Below are 17,439 nucleotides of genomic sequence, written 5' to 3' on the forward strand. Positions count from 1 at the left end.
CCCTGCTTAAATTTGCATATACTAGAGTGTGCGCTAAAGCGGTGCTTGAGGAAAATAATTGAGAATCAAAATTGGAGCACTTCTTTGCACACCCTGAATTCGCCCCACTCTGTCCCACCTGCCAATGCCCTGGTCCCTCGTTGCATCCCATTTTTCCACCGGCGCACACCTGCATCGTCAATATTCCCACTTATTTCCTGCTAGCCTAAAAGATATGCTGGCAATAAATGCTAGGCTATAAGGAATATTCGCCCCTGTAAACATTTAATATTTGACTTTAACCGGTACGGATGTACAACCCTCTTCTTCCTGAAGCTAGGTTCATTGTAGATAAATACTCCTAATAAAATGAATGTACAAATATCTAGGTTACTAATTGCGTTTCCAAGTTGGAAGGGGAGGTTCAAGCAAGCTGTATGAAAATGTCAGTAAATTACCTAATTGTTCGCTAAAGGTTATTATTGTGTAATATAGGTAAGCATTGTTTGCTGAATCACATTTGTGTACTTTTCTTCTTTAACCTCTACCTCTGGATTGGGACCCTGGTATCTACTGATTTGGTTTCTCGATGGTGGTGGGAGAACAGAGAATCACCTGGTGGCAAATCGGTGATGTTTTAATTGTTCAAGATGCTCTCACCTTGGCACAGGGGAAGAAAATGACTGTATTGGTTTTGGGTAGTTAACTCCCAGTTCTGATCCTTTGTATTCCTCTTCTGTACCCCAACCTCACCCAGGAGACTTCAAGGCACATCCCAAGGACCTAATTGTTGGACCCAGCTGGCTAAGGGGCTGGCGGGGGAATGAGCTGCAGCGCTGCATCCGCAAAAAGAGGCTGGTTGGTTACCGGATGTTCACGGATGATTTGCACAACCTCAACAAGCGCATCCGATTCCTCTACAAACGTTTTAATCGATATGGCAAGCACCGCTGATCAGCAATGGGAAAGAGCAAGTCTAGGAGTGAAGGGTGTTTATCAAATAAGAGTATATTCCTAAGCTCTAGATGTCTCTTCTCTCTTTATGAAGCATTTTGTCATCGATTTTTCTTTTGATTTATTAAAAGCAATATTTATGTACATACACATGCATTGGATCCCTGAATTTCTGTTTTTAAAATACTCTTTATATATGGTCTCATTCTTTTTTATATTTTCTGTCTGTTTTATTCCACAATGTAATGTTGTCTTCTAAAGCACACTTCTGCGATTCTTGCTGCTTCTTGCCGCATGGTTTTGGAATAAGGTGGAAGAGTCTTTGGGAGTAGAGGGAGATGCCAGTACAAGACCCGAAAGGGATTATGGTTGCGGGCCGATGTACTAGTGTCCTGATTTGTGGTTGCGATACCTGGGTGTATGTTTAATCTGGAGGGGAGAGCCCAAGATCTGTTAGCTGGGACACCAAGGGATTCACCTGTCTGAGGAGGCTATGTAAGGGTTCTTAAGGGTGTTGAGGGCTATGCAGAGAGCTATACGTGGCTCTGCCATGGTTTGTGAGGTCATGGTGCTAGCAGCTGTACGACTGCAGTGATCGGGGGTCATTGTATTTAGTTAGTTGGGGGACATGTATGTAGGAGGGTTTTTTTAATAATATATAGGGCACACAGATCTGGTAGGATACCAGTTGCTGTTGGGTCGAAGGCTTTGGTTCTATATTGATTGTATAAAGTGGGTTATGTGTTTAATTCTATGATAGTGAGGTGATGGTAGTTTGGGATGATGTGTAATTTATAACGCGCCTGTACACCAGTGTTGCTAGGCGCGACACGACAAGGGAGGAAAGACCGAGGGAGTACAAGACAAACGATCTTGCTAGGCCTTGTGTTATTCAGATTGTGCAAGTGCAACAACGCAAGTGCCAGGGGGAGGGATGTGGGAAGTGCAATCAGGGCAGCAATGCTCTGAATAAGTGCAGCGCGGATCTGGGTAAGTGCAAGGAGGCAGCGGACTGCAGGGTTAGTTTGCAGCCCCTACATGCGCAGTACGTCTGGAGGCAGTGAAGGGAAACTGATTTTTGAGGTTCCTGGTATCCAGTGAGATTATGAGGGTAGCCAAGCAACCAGTCTGTGCAACAGACAGGCCAACAGGGGAGAGATAAAACGCAGAGGAGAAAAGGAAGGTCTTGCTTCCAGAACTTCAGGTGGTCCGGCTCAAGTTTGAGAGGGGCAGGGAGGCCATTCCAGAGGGAGGCACCTGCAGAGTAGAGAAATCTAACCTCCCTCCCCCATACTCTACCTGGAGAAGCACCTGACAAAGTTAGAGATAGTTGAGCAAAGGACTTGAGAAGGAAGGTATTTTGGAAGAGAGTTAGATGTAGTGCGGGCCTTAGCAAGCCTTGTGCACAATGCAGAGGGTCTTGAACTTGATCCTTGCAGCCACCGGGAGCCAGTTATTTCAGGGCTGGAGAGATATGGTCCTTGGGCTTGAGACCAAGCACAAGTCTTGCAGTCCTGTTCTGAATTAGTTGCAGAGGGCAGAAAGTAGAGGTAGGCACATTGAGAAAGAGGCTATTGCAGTAGTCCAGCCTAAAGAACCAGGGGTCTGGAGACGGTGAGCTTCTGGGGAACATGAGAAAATGAAGAATACCTCCGAGGAGGTGCAGTTGGTAGTGGGCATTATTGAAAAGGTCCATGATGTGAAGAGAGTGGAGTCGAAGAGGTGTACTGGAGGGCGGAGTGACCTCTGAACGGGCCCATGAGATTCAGAGCTCGCCCTCCGGTACCTTAAGTCGAGATAGCTGCACCTTGAGGAGGATGGGGTGCAGGATTCTCTTACTCCAACACCACTCAATAAGGACAAGTCAATGGTTTGGCAAAGGGAAGTCCGTTTAATGACGAGTACAAAAAACGGGGAAACAAATGGAAATCATCAGAGCTGTGATCGCCTGTCTCGATTCAACTTCCAAATTCTTCATGCAAACGGGAACTTTTATAGCAAATTCTTGTCATCATTGACGTGTAAACCTCATAAGTTTGACATGCAATTCTATTGGTTGGAAAAGGTAACTTAAGTATAGGTACTATAGCTGTATATGGTAACAGAGTTTGGGGATTGGATAACTCTTATCGCGTGGGCATCTATGCCCATCCCTCTACATCGGACGTCACTAAAAGCACGACGTCTCATTGGTTCTACTAGCTATAGGACCCTAGATTGTTTGGTCCATTGTGATTGGGTGGGTTGCACACCTAGGCATAAATCTTCACTTTAATTAGCAGCATGCAGAATGGTCGCCCAGGTGCGCGATGGCCCAAGAATCACCCTGCCTCCCTTCCATCAATCACTACCCTCAGGCCCATGTGTCAATTAGTTAGCTGAGGATGGCCTCGAAATTGTAGCTTCTTATCTAGGAAAGTTATGGCATCCTCCAGTTTTGGGTGACATCAGACGTTGGTACCTCTTCGCGCTTGGCTGGTCACGTGTCGGTACACTGCGAAGCTGCTTCATTTTCCATCTATTTGCTTGTTTGTTCGGCCTCGCCACCTGCCTGTGCCTCCTTATCTCGACCTTCATGGGGCAGGCTTCTATGCTCTTAGGTTTCAATTCTTTGGAGTTGCTACTCTTCCCTTCCTTGGGTTGACCTCGAATTCCTAGCCATGAGCTTCTTCTTGCTAAATTTCGATTCCTCTCTTTTGTCCGACTTTGGGCTGGTACATGAATCGTTGCCTGTTAGGTCCCTACCATCCTGGGCTTAATTCTGCTTTCGTCAAATGGAGTTGCACTTGTATAATATGCTTCTTGAGGTAGGCATATAGTTGGCGCTTGCCGTTCTATCCTCCCACTAAGCATTGCAAGCAGTACAGTTTCCTTCACTTCTTGCGTTCCAAGTCTATTTACAAGCATTTGGCCAGTTACACATTTCCATCCTGCTCTCAATGGTTACGTTTCTTTTAAGTTCAGCATTGTTTCTTCTATGTCCATTACATCATGGTTTGCAACTTTTTGTCTGTTTTATCTCCTTTTTGGTTGTCATTTCTTTCATCTGACCGTCTGTCCGGGCCATTGTGTCGTCACCATTCGCCTCCAATAAGAGCCCTTTGGGTCTCTTCAGGGACAGTTTGTAGGTGGTCTTCATTTCGCGTCAGATGCTGGTATGGTTGTCTTAATGGGTACCTTGCAGTCCATGGTTGTCTGGTTATTGGCGCTTCAATAGGTATACAAGTCCTTCTGATGGGTACTGGACAGAGCCCCACTGTGGCTCTGTTGGTTCAGTTGCTCCTTATACGTCACGTATCTTGGCGAGTATGCTTCTGTTATCTCGAAATGGGTGGCTGGAGTGCAGGCCATATTTGGGACCTCTCTACAGAGGACACCAAGGTTTCTTTGCCTCACAGGAGGGTGAAGGAAGAGCCCCAAGGAGGGTGCCAGAGTGAGGGGGAAAGCGGGAGCAGGGGTCCCAATGAGAAGGATCGCAGTCTTACTGGCATTAAGGCGGAGATTGTTGGAGGCACACCAATCCTCAATCGTGGATAGACTGGAATGATCGAGAGAAGAGCCGAGGCTGAGGGGATCCTGAGAGAGAGTGGAGTGTCATCCACATAACCCTGAAAGTTCGAGGAGAAGGTAGAGATCAGGTGGGCCAAAGGGGCCAGGCAGACATTGAAGAGCCAGGGTGAAAGGTTAGAGCACTGGGGAGCGAGACGTGGTGGAGAGAAAGGATCCAAGTTGGACCTGCGAGGGGACGGTCGAGGAGGAAAGGTCAACAAATCGAAGGCCTGATCCATGATGCCCCGGTTCTGAGTCGATTGAACAGGATGGCATGATTGACGTGTCAAAAGCCGAGGAATGGTCAAGGGGAAGATGACGGAAGGAAATCTGGAATCCAGATTAGTGCAGCAGATCTTCACGGGTGTTCCGGAGAGCAGTCTGTGCCTCTGGCTGCTCTGAAGCCAGACTGATGGTCGTGGAGACAACCAACAGATTTCAGTGTGGAGAGCAAGCTGGGAGATGGCCATCTTTCCAGGAGTTTGCCCAGAAAAGGAGTGATGAAGAACATGCCATATATTTGCTAGACAGGTAGGATTGGCAAAAGGCTTTTTAAGTTGGGATTGCACAAGGGAATGCTTTGGGAGAGAGGGGGAACATTCCAGTGGCAAGAGTGATTGCAGAAAGGTTGCAGCGAGGGTGTTAATGTGGTCCTTGATGATTCTGGAGGAGCAGGGGAGCACCTGTTTGGACGACACTTTCATAGATCTATGTCTTGCACTTGCTCCTCCTCCCCTTGCACTCCTCCCCCTTCCCTCTCCCCTGCGCGATCTCAATTTCATATGCCCTATATTGTCTTGCCCTCCCTTTGATCCCCCTCCCTTGCCTCGTCATGCCTTGACACACTTGTGTATAGGCACGCTATACATATATTATCATAGATCAGACTCGTCTAGAAACCTAGTCCGGTGTAGTTGGAGAGAAAGAGGAGAGGAAGAGGCAGCCAGAGGTGGGTCCAAGAGAGAGAAAAGGGAAGGAGAGCGAGGGGACAGGATGTTGTGAGTTTTAGTGGTGAAGTGAGAAGCCAGCGCCGTGCAGAGGGCCTGGGACCTGGGAGGGAGTGGGGAGAGGTGGAGACTGCAGGAATGGCCAACTCCTTGCAAAGATTCTGGCTGTGTTGGACGCCGCAAAGACGCAGGCTTGGATGTGGATTCTTCTTGGACACGACATTCTGTATTGCCTTTGGAGCAGGTGGCAGGCACGTTTGTCAGAGGATGGGTCCGAAGCCCTCTTTGTTCTCTCAGCCACCCTGCAGTTGGTTTCAGAGCAGCGAGGTCGGAGTCATACCAAGAGTTGCACTTGGAGGTAGGCTTCAGACGAATTCTCATGACCGGGGCATGGACATCAAGAGTGTTAGAGATAGAACGATGCAGATTAGAGAAGGTTGTGTCTGAGTGTGAGTCAGCTGCATGCGTCGGAGGGGCAGAGAAAGCGGTGGCAAAGGCCTCCACTGACACATGCTTCATGGGCTGAATGAACGAGAAACCGAGAAGGTAGGTGGCAGTGCTGGGGAGGGCATAGCCTGAGGGACAGAGAGCAGAAAGTGGTCAGTCCAGCAGAGAGGAGTAGTGAGAGGGTTGGAGAGGGGTCTAGCTGAGAAGATGAGAGCATCCAAGGTGTCTGGCAGAGTGTGCTGGACCAGATGGTAGAAGGGAAAGTGTATTTCAGAGGTTGCGGAAGAGCCCCGAGGAAGGATTGGAAGCAGCCAAATGAATGCTGAGGTCTCAGAGGAGAAGTTGAGAGGTTGAGGCAAGGAGAGAAGAGGAGAGGTCGGTCCACTGAGGAGAAGAGGGCAACCTGGCCAGGTGGCCTGTAGTTGGTGGCCACAATCGGAGAGAGGACAGGCGAGCAATGGAGAGAGCCTGCAGACCACGTATTCGAAGGAGTAGGCCTGCGTAGGAATCACAGAAGCAGGGACCCACTCCAGAAAGGTCAGAGCTACTCCACCTCTGGGTCTGTTGGTTCTGGGCTCGGAGAGGATCTTGTAGCCATCAGGGAGGAGAATATCAAAACAACGTGACAGAGTTGGCCCTGAACCATGTCTCGGTGAGACCGAGGACATTCAGGTCAAGTTCTTTGAGGAGGTTGCAGATGTCTGTGAAATGTTTGACAGCAGAGTGGGAGTTGAGTAGCGACGTGGAGAAGATTGCCAAAGACTTCTGGGGTGGGGTACAGGCTTGAGGCACGCCAAACGGAAGTAGTAGAGGTGCTCAAGAGTGGACATGGGTGGTAGCAGGAGGTGGCAGAGGCGCCCGAGAGGTGTTGGTAGAAGTAGCAGGAGAAGGGAGGAAGTTGATAAGACGCAGGAGACTTCTGTCGATAAGGGAAACCTGCACCGAGTGCCACCATTAACGGTAGTAGAGGAAGAGATGGGAGAGAGAGCAAGACCATAAGTGGGGGGGGGGTGCATAGGTCAGGTGAGGGGAGGACATCCGTGAGAGTGTCTGGAGGAAGCACTGGTGTAGGTATGATATGACAGTTTATTTATATAGCACCTATACACAATGTGTTTCAAAGCGCTTCAAGGCAATGGCGGGAACAAGGGGAAAATACAATGACATTCTTCTTACAGGCCATGAACAGTAAGTATGTGAAATTAACTATCTTGCTCAGCCTGACGACATTTCAGATAGTGTAAGAGCTAAGACATAGATAAGGAAGGGAGGGGAGAGTGGGCAGAAAATGGAAACAGACAGGCGACCACCGTACTAGGCAACATTTCTGGTAGAGCTGGAGAAAAACAAGAGGTGAGGGAGAGGTGTGCAGAAAGGTAGGGGAGGAACAAAACAAGCAACTATCATACTAGGCCTGATGACATTTCAGGTAGTGCTGGGGGGTGGGGGGGGATTGGGGAGGAAAAACCCAGTAAGGGGAGGGGGGTGGAGACAGACGAGGTTGCTATCATACTAGGTCGCTATCATACTAGGTCCAGGGACAATTCTGATAGAGTAAGTGCATAGAAGAAAGTAAGAGTGTTAGGATAGAAGATGGAGCAGCAGTTTGAGAAGATTGGAGGGACGGAAAGCACCATAGAGGGTGCGAGGAAGAAAGTAGGAGGAGGAGGGATCCAAAGATGTATCATTTATAACGCGCCTATACACAAGTGTTTCGAGGCGTGACAAGACAGTAAGAAAGAAGACAAACTATCTTACTAGGCCTTTAGACATTCAGATCGTGCAAGTGCGAGAGCGCAAAGTGCATGGGGAGAAGGGGAGAGGGAGATGGAGAGGTGAGAGCGGGTAGTGCCAGGGAGAGGGAAGTGGAAAGGGCAGCCAAGGTAGCACAACTCTAGGTAAGTGCCAGGAGGCAGGGGACTGTAGAAGTTAGTTAAAGCCCCTAAGTGCGCGGTAGGCCCGGAGGCAGTGCAGTGGCTCGGAGGGTAGCCAGGCAACCAGTCATCGCGCAAACAGGTTGGTCAGCAGGGAAGGGAGAGAGGAAGCAGAGAAGAGGAAGGTCTTGAGCTGCTTCCGGAAATTCAAATGGTCCTGCTCAAGTTTGAGAGGGGCAGGGAGACCATTCCAGAGGGAGGCACCTGCAAAGGAGAGAGATCTACCCCCTACTCTCTGCCTGGAGAAGCATCTGACCATTGGAGAGTTTGAGGTAGCTGAGCGAAGGTCTCGGGAAGGAAGGAAGGAAGGTAGGTATTTTGGAAGAGAGCTGAATGTAATGCAAGGTGGTGCAGATGGGTATTCTGCAGAGTATGCAAGAGAGATTGTGTGCAGCTAGAAATAATTATTACTGTGGTAGCTGCATTTTAATTGCAGAGGTGCTGTGCAGCGTGTACCTGTTTGGTGCTGCATCAGTACCCTGATTTTCAGCACCTGCCCTACCAGTGACACAGTGCAGGTTCAGAGATACAGGTGCCCATTTGACAGCTGGAGTGACATCCAAGTCAATTTAAGATCTGCACCAATGTTCCATACCCCTATAATTATGGGTCTACCGCCTGGTGGCAGAATAATCTTTAAACATTAGCCCTATGGTGGATCGTATTCTCCATTATTACAGCCGAATCCAATATCCCAAATGTGCACGCTACTGTGAGCCAAGCTCTTCTGTGGAAGGTAATGTGTATTCTGGCCAGATGGGTTGAGCCTGACTGGAACCTAAATGGCCATGCCTCTGATCTTTGAGAGCAGGTAACACGCTTCGCCGGGGACAGCCACACAGCAGGCAGCTGCCAGGCATCACATGAGCAAACCCATTCATAGGGAGTAGCCTCACCTGGATGCTGCAGGGGGGGGGGGGGCGAGGTCTCGAGTAGTCTAGAACAATCTGTTCAGTGGAATGAGATTTTCACCACAGTTTCCCTCTGCCTCCTTCCTTCCCTCCCCTCCACTTCTCTAGAGCAAAGCACTTTGGGTGTGATGTCAGAAAGGCAAAGTCCACTTCTTTCAAAAGTAGTGATTGAATAAAGCTAGCCTACCTTGGTGGTCCATCACCTGCGGTCTTCTGCTTTAAAAGAAGGGATCTTCCACCACATCTTAGATCCTCTCAAGACACTAAAGATTTGTTCAGAAGCACTCGAAGAAATCACTGTACTTCCTTTGAGAAAGTTGCTCTTTCCAAAGCCCTCAGCCTGAGGTGGAGGAGCCATCCAAGGCAGAGGATCTACCCCCTGCCCACTCCCAGGGCACATTGGGATGAACATTTGCTGTGGCCCACGACCTGCCACTTTGTACCGGTAGCTCCTAAAGCTGGGAGAGCAGACCATGAATGGAACCCTCCAGTCTTAGAGTCCCCGAGTGGGCCTCACAGCAGCCAGAGGACGAGACTAGCTGCAGCTCCCAGGTTTGCTGCACTGAACTAGTCGCTCTGAGTTCATTGCACCTCAAACAAGAGGGAAGACGCTGGTGCTGGTTTTTGCACTCCTCCCCCAAATCCAAACACTTTGCACTTCAACCGGCTTAACGCTACATCATACCCTAGTTGATAGGCCAGAAGCTACTGCAAGACAACGCCAGGACCCAACATGACCGCTAGCGAGTCACACGCTGACTCTGACCCATCACAAAGCTCAGTCCAGCGGTTCTATTTCATATCGACAACTGTTTTTTCAATGGTAGTTTTTCATAAACATTTTGCCAACAAACTCATTGGAATTTTTATTTTTTTATTGTTGGAGGATTCTCGTATAATAGAATTCCCCCAGGGCACCCCCCGTCCACACCTATTTTTTTTTTTTCCGTACTGTCTCGAACCCCCCCCCCCATCCTGTTATAAGCCATTTCCCACCCCCAAAACATTTTTTTCAAAATCGTTTCTGAAAAACACCAGTCGAAAAACTTGTCTGATTGAACGTCGTACCAGCCCATCTCAACTCGAAAGGCCGTCTCACGTACCTGCACATAGACTTACCCAAGAGCACTATCTTTGATGACTGTCGCCGCCCGTCTGGAACCGGTGGAGCATTTGCATCCACCCCTCCCAGCAGCTAGAAAGCAGGCTCACTGCAAAGAGATCCTGGGAGTGCCCCGACCTGCATCGCTGAGAACCCTGTCAACTGCACAGAGCAACCACATACACCCCTAGTGGGCCCCAGACAATCCAACATGCCTGAACTTAGCCTGATCCGCTCATCCAAATCCGTCAACCCACCAAGAACCGAAACCAGGTACTGTTGATCCCGAACTGCCCCCCTCGGTCCACTGGGACTCTAGAGACCAGTTAGGTCACCTGTTGGCCGAACTGGAACCTTGTTAATATATCGCCTGGAGTTAAAAATCATGCCACTTCATTTGGATATTTGATTTTCAGACTAGGGTGCCTGTAGAAGGTGACTCAAGCTTGGGACATTTTGGAACTACTGTTGTCTGAATATCAATGTGTAGTACATCCTAAGAAAATTCCACTTTATTTAACCCACCTTTGGACAAGTTTCCTTAAAAGATCCCTTATCTTATAGGTTTCAAAGAAACCTTTTTAGTAGCAATAGGCATAGCTTCAGCCCTTTCCTTATACAGACCATTGTTACAACCATTGTGAGTTATTCTATGACGCGACTGGAGGCGAGCATTATGCTTCAACTTTTATTACTACTCCTCAGCAGTTTCAACAAACCAATAATAACACTGTAAAAATGTCCAATCTCCATCCATGCTCAGCTATTACCACTTCCTTTCCCTGAGCTCCTCCTCTTCTTTTACTGCTCTTCAAGCAGATAAGTACTATTTTGCTCATCTCCCTATATGACGCGCGCAGTCTTTCACGTTCTCATATCGCAACATCAGCGTTGCTTTCCATTCGGTGCAGGCTCCCGCGGCGCTTTCGCCCTGTGCAGCATGACTGGCACTCCAGGGGTTTGCTGGGTGAAGTCCTCGGAGGAGGCAGAGTAACGCTGAGGTCCTCAGGCCCCCTCCTTTGTGGGGGCGGGGCCAGAGCTCTACTCTCCAGCTCTGCGATGCATTATGTCTGCGAAGCGAAAAGCACGCAGAAAAGCCGGGCCTGGCAGTGATCGTTCTCTAGTTACTGTGTAGCACGAACAAAGAACTGTTGAACTAACCGAAGTAAGAGAAGCTTCATATGGTGACACGCTCGCCTAGAGGATGTGAGACAGCCGGCAGGCTGAGAGCAGGTTTGGAGCAGAGAGTCTCCCTCATACACAAGAGGTACAAAGCCTCTCCAGAGCCTTCCCCCAGAGGGCAGTTGAACGGAATAAGCCCATCACAGGCATTTTACACAACAGGAGTCTGGTGCAGCCACATATTAAAAAAGAAATTAAAAAAAAAAAGATTTTAAATTAGGAAACTGAATGTATTTAATACTGGGAGAGAGCTTTGAAATCTCACCACAAGCACCAAGTTAGTGAAGTGGGCGTGCTCGGACACCTGTATCGGTTATACCAGGCACACAGCAACCTCCCAGAATGTCTGAATTTGAATAAGAGGAGCAGTCGCTGTATTTAGCTGCTAGCTTCAAGGAGGTGCTGGGGAATTCACTAGTGGATGCTGTGGCTCGAGGGGGTAAAACCCCTACAAGAAAGGCTGGAGACTTTGGAAGCAATCCTTCACCAGCCCAAGGATGGCACCGTAAGGACAGACCATATGCCCAAGGAACCCTCTGATGCAGGCTCTACGAGGAGTACTAAGGCTTGAAAGAGGAAAGCCCCTTGTGACCCCCAGGGCCCTTTGAATGGGTCAAAAGAAAAGGCCCCAGAGGTTATCGACGCTTTTGCAAAGCTCAGAGAAGCATACTTGCAGCGTTGGCCAGTGCCGAACCTCACGACCCCCACTCCAGGGGAAGACATTGGTGTAGAAGATGACCCAGGCTTGGAAGAGGAGCCAGTGGAAGGTGGCCTGCCCTCCCATGACGGGAAAGAGACAGTAGAAGACGATTGGGTCAGACCCAGCGGGGGAAAGGGAGTCCGCAAGGAGAAGAAGCATCCGAAACCCGAGGTCCTCAGACTGGCAACCGTCCCCCAGAGTTGCGCAGTACATGACCTTAAGATTAAAAAAAGCCCTTGACAAGGAGGCGAGACGGCGCCTCCACACAGAGTGCCCAAGACCAGACCTTCCGGGTAAGGTAGCTGAGACTCCATAGCTGGACTCCAAGATGCTTACTCTTGTGTCCACGACCAGTAAGGACCCCCGGAAGGGTATCGACAGGTCCTGGAAGAGCTGCCAGGAAAAAGTGCTGGACTTAGCTGGGCTGCTGGCAAAGATCATGGACCTAGCTGAGAGAGATAAAGATATGGGGGAGGAGGTTGTCCCCGACGCCCTAGCAGGCGGGGCACAGAGAGCAGTATGTCTGCTGGGGAACGCCAACTGCGCAATTGCCTCAGAGGAGGAGAGGCTTACTGCTGAAAATAGATCCCAAGCTCAGCGACCTCGTCTCGTACGAGGCAGTAGAAGCAGCACAGGGTCTCCTTTTCGGTGAGACATTTGGGAAAGAGATGTGCCATTTTGTCAGTACCTACACTTCACTGGCGAAAGCTCAAGCTTCCATCCAAAAAATTTCCCAAACAGAGTTTTTGCCGGGACCGGTCGCCACAGGGGTTGGGTGGCTGGCCGAAATCAAGGAGGAAGGCCACCCCCTAAGCCCAGGAAAAACAATACTGGGAGAACAGGCAGCAGGATTCCTTCTTCCCAGCCAGGGGTCATTTCTCTAGAGGACGCAGAGGAAGAGGAACTGGCCGTGGCCAAGGATTCACGCAAGGTGAGAGTGATCCATTACCCTCCAGTGGGAGGGAGGACTGGTATGTTTTGGGAAAACAGGCACACCCTTTCCAGTGATGCTTGGATATTGCAAACCATAAAAGGTCTGCAGTTAGAATTTATAGTGCCGCCAGTTCAAGTGTGCAAGCCACATCAGCTGCACCTAGCATACGCAGAGCTGTTTAGACCACAAGCTGTCTCAGCTCGCCCAGAAGAAAGCCATAGAGAGATGCCCGAATACTCCCAGTTTCGTGAGCGACATGTTCCTAGTGCACAGAAAAGAGAAGGTCCAACCAGTAATAAACCTGAAGGAACTAAACTGCTGGTAGTCTACTGCCATTTTAAGATGGAGAGCATACCACCAGCTCTGAGACTTCCTCAGGTAAGGAGACTGGCTGATGAGGCTAGACCTGAAGGATGCATACCTGACGGTCCCAGTATTAGAATAATACAGGATGTTCTTAGCTTTTCATTGAAAAGGGCAGTATTGGCAATTCAGGACGATGCCCTTCGGTCTTGCATCAGCTCCATGGGCTTTCACCAAGCTGATGAAACCAATAGCAGCAGCGATCCGGGAGAAAGGCATAAGGCTGATCATATACCTGGACGACCTGCTACTGCTAGCCGAAGACTGGGAGATGCTGGTTTACCAGACAAAATGGGTACAGGATCTACTCGGGTTTCTGGTAAATGTGGAAAAGTCAGACACCACCCAGGCTCAGAGACTAGACTTCCTGGGGTTCATCCTGGACACCAGGAAAGCCACGCTAGAGCTTCCAGCACGGAAGATACGAGACATTGAAAGAGAAATTAAGAGGATGTCTGCAGAAGTAGGTAGTTTCTTTCAGAGTACTAGCGAGGATAGTGGGACTGTTGGCAGCCTCCATTCAAGCCATATTTCCAGGGCCTTTACACTATCGTGCGCTGCAGAGACTGAAGATAAGACACTTGCAGCAGGGCTTGAGATATTATCAGTTAGTACCTTTGGATCAAGAGTCCATAACAGAACTGGAATGGTGGTTGAAGAATATGGACGCCTGGAATGGGTGGGCCATTTTTGGAGATCGACCAGCCCTGATCATAGAGTCCGATGCCAGTCGCCTGGGCTGGGGAGCTCAATGCGGAGACCTGCAGACAGGAGGGAAGTGGAGCGAAGAAGAGCTTTGTCTGCACATAAACTGTCTGGCGCTACTAGCAGGGTCTTTCGCGATCAAGTCCTTCACGAAGGGGAAGATGAAATTGTGCGTATTGTTGAAGATGGACAACATCTCAGCTGTTCGTTACATAAACCACCTGGGCGCTACAAAGTCCAAGATGCTAACCGAACTAGCGAAAGACTTTTGGCACTTTTGCCTTCAATCAGCAACGTCCGTGAAGGCGGAATTTCTGCCCGGAGCGCTGAACGTAGTGGCACACTGGAATTTGCGCTACCTCACGGACTCAGCGATTGGAGACTGGATCCGACAGTGTTTCAGACGCTGGATCGGAAGTGGGGTCCATTGCACATAGACCTCTTTGCATCTCAACTCAATGCGCAGACAGCCGACTGCTTCAGTTGGAGGCTGGATCCGGATGCCCAATGGACGGACGCCTTCCTGTAAGAATGGACAGGCGGTCCGCACTATGCGTTTCCCCCCCTTCATGATGCTAAACGGAGTTCTAGCGAAGTGTCGGAGAGAGGGAGAACAGATCTACTGTTAGTCGCACCACTGTGGAACCACTGTGGAAGTCACAAGTGTGGTTCTCAACGCTAATGAAGTTTTTGGTGGACTGGCCGAGAGTACTGCCAGAAGGAGAGCAGCTACTCACTGACCCAGTTGGGTCATATTAGCCTCTGAGAGTGAGAGGGACACTCCCGCTCATCGTGTGCAGGATATCAGGAGATGCTGGGCGTTGCCAGTAATTCTGACGCAAGCAGAGCTTATCGCAGAATCCTGGGCTCCTTCCACTAGTAGGAGCTACGACGTGGCTTAGGCCAAATGGACAAGCTGGTGTAAAGGAAGAGGTGTTCATCCCATTTCAGCCTCTGTAGTAGTGATCCTGAATTTTCTGGCGCAGTTATTACAAGACAGAGTGTTCTGCACAGTAGGAGTGTACAGATCAGCTATCTCAGCAGGGCATTTGCTGATTGAAGGCATGCCAGCTGGTGAACATCCGGCAGTAGTGAGACTCATTCAAGGAGCCAGGTTTAAGATCCCTCTGGAGCCTCGTTATAATACAGTTTGGGACGTGACGGCAGTCCTCCAGCTTTTGGAAGGCTGGCCATCAGACAAATATCTGTCCCTTAAGCAGCTGTCAGGTAAGCTGGCGATGCTGTTAGGCCTCGTATCTTGTGAGTGCATGTCTGATGTCAACGTTCTAGCGATAAATGGGAGATCCTTTGGTCCAGAAGGAGTCACTTTCTCGATTGTCAAGAGAACTAAGACGGGGACCTCTTTGATCCACTATCCATATTTTCCAAACAGAGCCAAGTGGTGTGTGGCGGGCTGCATCAAAGAGTATGAATGCAGGACGGCAGCGTGTAGAGCTGTCGGCACCACACAATTGCTCATTGCACATAGGAGACCGTTTCAAGCCGTGTCTACAGCCACCACAGCCAGATGAAAGAAATTATGCAGGCAGTGAATATTGATCTGAGGATGTATGGAGCACTTTCAGTGCAGGGAGCAATGGCCTCTAAGGCCTTCACGAAAGGGGTATCTTTAAGAGATTGTACTAGCAGCAGATTGGGCCAGTGATCGCACCCAACCGAGAGTTTAGCGGTTACAGTATTGGGAAGCTTTGAACAAGCATAATGCTCGCCTCCAGTCTTGTCAAAGAATGAAGATTACTCCTGCTAACTGTGCAGGGAGTATTAATTCTATTAAAGACTAGGAGGCGAGCATTAATTTCCCACCCATTCATGTATTGTTTATAATGTCTTGTATGAGGGTTACAATACATGTACGCCACCCTGATTCTTCTGCTTTGTAGCATCCATAGGGGAGGAGCAGAAGAACAATTGAGGAAAGAGACTAGTAACAGTGGTCTTGGGAAGTCGAGGAGGATCGACTGTTCAGTTTGGTGTGGTTAAGTCTTCGCTCTGTTGGCAGGACATTGTGTGGATTTTGCAAGTGACAGTTCAGAGCACATAAAAGAGAGGAGGAGCTCAGGGAAAGGAAGTGGTCATAGCTGAGCATGGATGGAGATGGACTACAGAGACTATGGGGATTGTAGTTCTAAGAAAAGAAAAGTCACTTTGGACATTTTTACAGTGTTATTGGTTTGTTGAAACTGCTGAGGAGTAGTAATAAAAGAAGTTGAAGCATAATGCTTGCCTCCTAGTCTTTAATGGAATTAATACTCCCTGCGCAGTTAGCAGGGGTAATCTTCATTGCTCAGTCTAATAGTGGCAAAGTCGCACATGCAATCTAGAGGCATTTCAGGAACTTTGGTATATTTCATGGATGGTAGGAAGCACCATGGAATAACCTTCCAAGTAGAACATTATCCCAAGGAGTTAGAAAATGAGGGAGTCTGCTACTAGAGATGCAGGTTATTGGGCAGGTTACAAAACTGAGTGGTTGCAAGCTTAGTCCTACACATGCTTTGGTTACTTATAGTAAGATGGGATTGGCGCTCCTGAGCGATTATGTAGGGTAAAAATAATGTACCACTTTACAAAATTAAACATTATGTTAAGCAGAACCTCTTCCAATAGGTGGCACTAACGCGACATAAGCTCTACGTTCCCTCCCCTGCCCCACATTTTGAAGCTGTACAAAAGTTAAAATGGTGCAGAGAAAAGATAAATTCACAATTGCATCACATGCCATAGAAGGGTGAGAGGATGAAAATGGTGTCCAAGGTACACTGTGTTTCACAGATGCAAAGAAGAACGTTTTGAAGTGCCTCTGTGATGGATTGCCATTTACAAGGGTGTAGGAGGTTGGCTTTTTTAAATTTGTATTATTAAAATGTTGGCTAATTCCACTTCTGAAAGGAAAATCTGCTGATCAGATTCCCATTTTTATAAGCCCCACACCAAAAGGATAGTGTACCTGTGTCCTGCTACATCAGTCCACTGATTTGCAGCGCCTGCCCTACCAGTGCCACAGAGCAGTTTTAGGTCAAACGTGCCCATTTGATCACTACAGTGGCAGACAAGTCTGTAGCGCAGGGGCTACTTTTGAGATGTGCACTCCTGTTCCAAAACCTTTAGTAGTCTAGGCCTATCTCCGGAGTAAGGATGTCCGAGGTGAGCTGTTAAAATAATAACATGGTTTTGGTTGGAAAATTCACAAAATATTGAGTCATGAACTAAATATTTATTTTTTAAACCTCATGTGTGTCTAATGTCAAAGGAACGTTTCAGTGCATTCCTATGCAGAGTTTCAATGAGGCAAGGCTCAATGCCACACGTTTTAGAAATCCTTGGCTGTTTCTTTCCCTGCAAGCATACTTTGGACCTGCAGTCCAATTTTGTGATTATGGATGAACATGCCAGGTATTTCACAAATTCACAATCCCAAACCATGTGTTAAGGTACCACTAAGTATGCTCTTTGCAAACCATTTTAATGAATGTGCTTTAACCCCTCAAGTGCCATGGGTTGTCTTCCCACTCCCGCCCCCCCCCCCCCCCCCCCCCGGTGCCAAGGCCTTTTTTGATGATTTCGTTATGTTGCCATTCAATGCCTTGCAACTTTTTTGTTCAATGAGATATCCTGGCCATATTTGGCCCCTTTTTTTCCCACATGAAGGCGGTCGTAATGGCACCCAGGAATCCTAGTTTTCTGTAGGGGCGTGGGAGAAAATAACCAAAA

The 17,439-nt window shown here is 48.7% G+C and overlaps 1 protein-coding gene across 1 annotated transcript in view; it reads left to right on the forward strand.

The window, feature by feature from the left end:
• The window catches only part of MRPL51 (mitochondrial ribosomal protein L51), a 63,521-nt gene extending 62,440 nt beyond the window's left edge, over positions 1-1,081 (forward strand). Inside the window, exon 4 of the mRNA XM_069650692.1 lies at positions 737-1,081. Coding sequence (XP_069506793.1) covers positions 737-933 — 197 coding nt within the window. The 3' untranslated portion in view covers positions 934-1,081. The remainder of the gene's footprint in view (positions 1-736) is intronic.
• The last annotated feature ends 16,358 nt before the right edge of the window (positions 1,082-17,439 follow it).

The sequence above is a fragment of the Ambystoma mexicanum genome, chromosome 3p, assembly GCF_040938575.1.
Source record: "Ambystoma mexicanum isolate Mex_15411 chromosome 3p, UKY_AmexF1_1, whole genome shotgun sequence".
In the NCBI taxonomy this organism is placed as follows: domain Eukaryota; kingdom Metazoa; phylum Chordata; class Amphibia; order Caudata; family Ambystomatidae; genus Ambystoma; species Ambystoma mexicanum.